This window comes from Impatiens glandulifera, chromosome 2 (genome assembly GCF_907164915.1).
Source record: "Impatiens glandulifera chromosome 2, dImpGla2.1, whole genome shotgun sequence".
In the NCBI taxonomy this organism is placed as follows: Eukaryota; Viridiplantae; Streptophyta; class Magnoliopsida; order Ericales; family Balsaminaceae; genus Impatiens; species Impatiens glandulifera.
In genome coordinates this window covers 4,501,996-4,506,136 of record NC_061863.1, presented here as the reverse complement: position 1 = coordinate 4,506,136, position 4,141 = coordinate 4,501,996, and the positions used below count along the sequence as shown (strand labels likewise).

At 29.8% G+C, this 4,141-nt stretch overlaps 1 protein-coding gene across 1 annotated transcript; it reads left to right on the top strand.

The window, feature by feature from the left end:
- The first annotated feature begins 1,484 nt into the window (after window positions 1-1,484).
- On the top strand, window positions 1,485-3,726 carry LOC124927037 (UDP-rhamnose/UDP-galactose transporter 1-like). The gene is made up of 5 exons (XM_047467375.1): window positions 1,485-1,892; window positions 2,035-2,219; window positions 2,303-2,503; window positions 2,663-2,824; window positions 3,142-3,726. The coding sequence occupies exons 1-5, from the start codon at window positions 1,763-1,765 to the stop codon at window positions 3,493-3,495; spliced, it is 1,032 nt and encodes a 343-aa protein (XP_047323331.1). The 5' UTR covers window positions 1,485-1,762; the 3' UTR covers window positions 3,496-3,726.
- Window positions 3,727-4,141: the final 415 nt, after the last annotated feature.

Below are 4,141 nucleotides of genomic sequence, written 5' to 3'. Positions count from 1 at the left end.
CACTTCAAATACTTTCAAATCACTAACTAAACATTCAATTATTCTTAATAACTTTTAATTATCATACCTTGACAATCTAAATAAATTGTATTACCAACTATTAATTTACTTTCAAATTTCATCTTAATATTAATTACTCTTATAAAATCACACTAAAATTAATTTATTTTACTATTCATCAATTCTAAAAATATATAGTCATTTAATAAATAAAAAAAACTAAATTATTTTTATTATCAACCCAATTTGAATAAAAATTATTTGATTCATTAAATTTTGATATAAACTAAACTAATAAATGTGATTAACACTTGAAATATATTAATTAAGGTTCAAAATACATAAAAATAAAAATTTACCTTCCGTATTTATGTAATAAAAAATAATTGTTTAAAATAATTATTATGATGGTGTTTTTATATATAGTTAAGTATGTTGAATTTATTTATTTTTAATTAGTATTCAAACATTTCAACTATAAATTATTATATTTAAAGGGTCTCGAATATCCTAAAAATCATAAAACCGACTAAATATCTAATAGATCCAATCAGTTAGATATATGTTCAAGATGCAAGATTTTGAGAAAGTATACAGTTATTACAAAATTTAAATTTATTACAAAAAAATGACTAGTTAGTCTTATTCAAATAATACTTTATTTATTTATTTTTCTTCTCAAGAACCAAAATTATGTATTTAAAATGTCTAATATGAATTGTTATATAATTACATTTATAAGTTTGGATATCTAAAAATTATCAAATCAATCCAATATCTAATACATTTAATATGTGAAATATATGATCAAGATATAAGGTTTTGATAGGGTGTAACCCACCTAGTATCACCCATTTAAATTTATTTTAAAATTTTGACCTTATTTAAATAATAATTTTGTTAATATAAAAGAAAAGTGAGTATAATGATTTCAATTTTCAAATGAAAATCAAATTTGTGACATTATAATTATTATTAAACATGTTAATATATAATTTTTTTTTTTGATAGACCAACTAATTCTACATAATCAACCTTAGTTTTTTTTTTTTTAAATCTGATCTCATTTGTTTAAAATACAACTTCGGTAATATTATTTATAAATGAGAGTCATTTAACTTAAACATTATTTTGTTACTAAACACGATAAAAAAAATTTTAACCCGGATTAACCCTAGTTAGCCTCATTCAAATAATAATATTTTTATTAACATTTTTTTCTTCTAAAAACCCCAAATTACATAAAAATAAACCCACATCAAACAAGTTATTAATAAAATAAAGTAAAAAGGTATAAAAATTAATAAGATTAATTTAATAAAATAAAAAGATTCTTGAACCAAATAAACAAGAGTACTATAGTAACTTTTTACCTATTACTAGAAAACAGTCTTGCTCAGAGAGAGAAGGAAGGAAGGAGAAGTTCCTTCACACTGGCTGGCCCATCAGTGAAAGAATTCATATTTATACATCTTCTCACTGAAAGAGATGAAACCCACTGCCTGTCCATGCCGGAGAGAGAAAATACCGCCGTCAATAACCCATCCCATTTCGATTAACCCCCTTGCCGACGCTCCAATTTCTCTTCAGATCTACCCCCAATTCGCATATAATCACATGATCTGATTCAATCCATACCTATATCACAACCCAAATCGGCCGATCTAATCTCGTCGGCCGGCACCAATTAACCCACTTCAAACCCCATCCAATCCACTGCCCTCGCCGCCGCCGCCGACGAAGACGATTAGATCGGTAAACAATGGAGGCTGAGAAGAAATCGTCATCAGTTTCCAATGTCGGCGCTTGGGGGATGAACGTTGTAAGTTCAGTTGGAATCATTATGGCTAATAAACAACTCATGTCTCTCAATGGATATGCATTTGGTTTCGGTCAGTCTTCTTCTTCTTCTTCTTCTTCTTCTTTATCTGATTTCATTTTTTCACATCTGGGTATTCTGAATCTGGTCGATTTGTTTGATTTTTGTTCTTTATAATCAAATCTGATTTTCTTCTTATTCTTCTTTTTCTGTAGCCACAACTTTAACTGGATTCCATTTTCTTGTTACTGCTTTGGTTGGAGCTGCATCAAACGCTAGCGGATATTCAGCTTCAAAGCATGTTCCTACATGGGAGCTTCTTTGGTTCTCAATTGTTGCTAATATGTCCATTACAGGAATGAACTTAAGTCTCATGTTGAATTCTGTTGGCTTTTATCAAGTATGTTCAAAATTTCTTTAAACAAATTGATAGAATTTTAAATTTCATATATGCATCATACCCATTTCGTTTATAAATTACAGATTTCAAAGCTCAGCATGATTCCAGTTGTCTGTATATTGGAATGGATTCTTCATAGCAAGCATTACACGAGAGAAGTTAAAATCGCGGTTATTGTTGTAGTTATAGGTGTGGGAGTTTGTACTGTAACCGATGTTAAAGTTAATGCCAAAGGTTTCATTTGTGCTTCTGTTGCGGTTCTATCAACCTCCCTGCAGCAAATTGTGAGTTTGTTTGTGAATTTCATTGTATATTTGCCTTATATTAGGGCAATTTATTGATGGAATTGTATGAAATTGATCCCTAACAGATAAAAAAACTAGGAATATGTTTCCTTTGCATAAACTATGTATTAACCAATGTTTATTTTTATGTAAATGCAGTCTATAGGTTCTTTGCAGAAGAAATACTCAATTGGGTCATTTGAATTGTTGAGTAAGACCGCTCCATTTCAAGCTGCTTCTCTTCTAGCCCTTGGCCCGTTCATAGACTACCTTCTTAGCGGGAATTCAATAATGATGTACAAATGGTCTTCTGGTGCAATTGTAAGTGTTCATATTTTCAAATCTATTAGCCTATGTTTGGTTTAAGCGGAATTGGAATTGATATTTTAACTCATCAAACTGACGACACATTCGGAATTAGACCCACAATTCCAATTCAACATGAACCAAACATAGCCTTAATGATTTTTGAATGTATAATGATTTTCAGTTATAATTCCTTGTTTTAAGTTATCAAACAAACAAAAGATTTGAAATTGACTCCTAATTCCAATTCAACCTGAACCACCAGACATAGCTTTAATGCTGTTGAATTTGTTTGAAACTCAAACCGGGTTTTGTCTATAAATAAAATGCAGGCATTCATACTCCTTTCGTGCACATTGGCGGTTTTCTGCAACATAAGTCAATATCTGTGTATTGGGCGATTCTCGGCTGTTTCATTCCAGGTTTTAGGACATATGAAGACAGTTTGTGTACTGACATTGGGATGGTTGTTGTTTGATTCGGAATTGACATTCAAGAACATAATGGGAATGATGATAGCAATTTTGGGCATGTTAATATATAGTTGGGCAGTGGAAGTTGAAAAACAATCCAAGGTTACTTCAATGGTGAAAACCAGCTTAACAGAAGACGAGATTAGGTTATTGAAGGATGGAGTTGAGAATGTTCCGATTAAGGACCTAGAACTTGCTGCGTCGAAAGGGTAAATTTGGGATTTTTAAACGTTTTTATTTGTTGATTTGGAGAAGATTTATAGCGTGTTTATCGCCCTTTTTGAGGGATGTTTAGGCTTTTATTATTTATATTCAAGTATTTTTCGACGAAAAAAATGAAATAGAGATGTTGGATGAAATATGGACATGGTTACATTATTGGGTGTATAATTCTATGCTCTGGTTTATTTAGGTTTCAATTTATGTTAAAAGACATTTCATGTTCTCGCAATCTCTACCGATCCGTAGGTGTAATCTTTGTTTATAAGTTTGGTTTCTAGTATTTTGTTTGGTCGTTTGACAGCCCGATTGCTTTATAAAATAGCGCGTTTTCAAGATAATAACCTCTATTTGAACCTATATAGAAACTAAGTTCTATTTTTAAATGTAAATTCAAATTTCGTCAAATTGCATTTTTATACTATGTAATTTTGGCATGAGAACAACCTCATTTTCCAGTGAGACCCAACAACCCTTCTCTTGAGAAATAAAAGTGCTAATAATATATCTATTTTAAAAAACACTTTTTGTCAAATGAAAAAATACATTTCTAAATCTGTATTATGCTTAGTTCAGTTTCTAACTGCAATTTCATGTTATTTTTGTTTAAAATTTTTAAAAAGTTAACATGATCTTTATA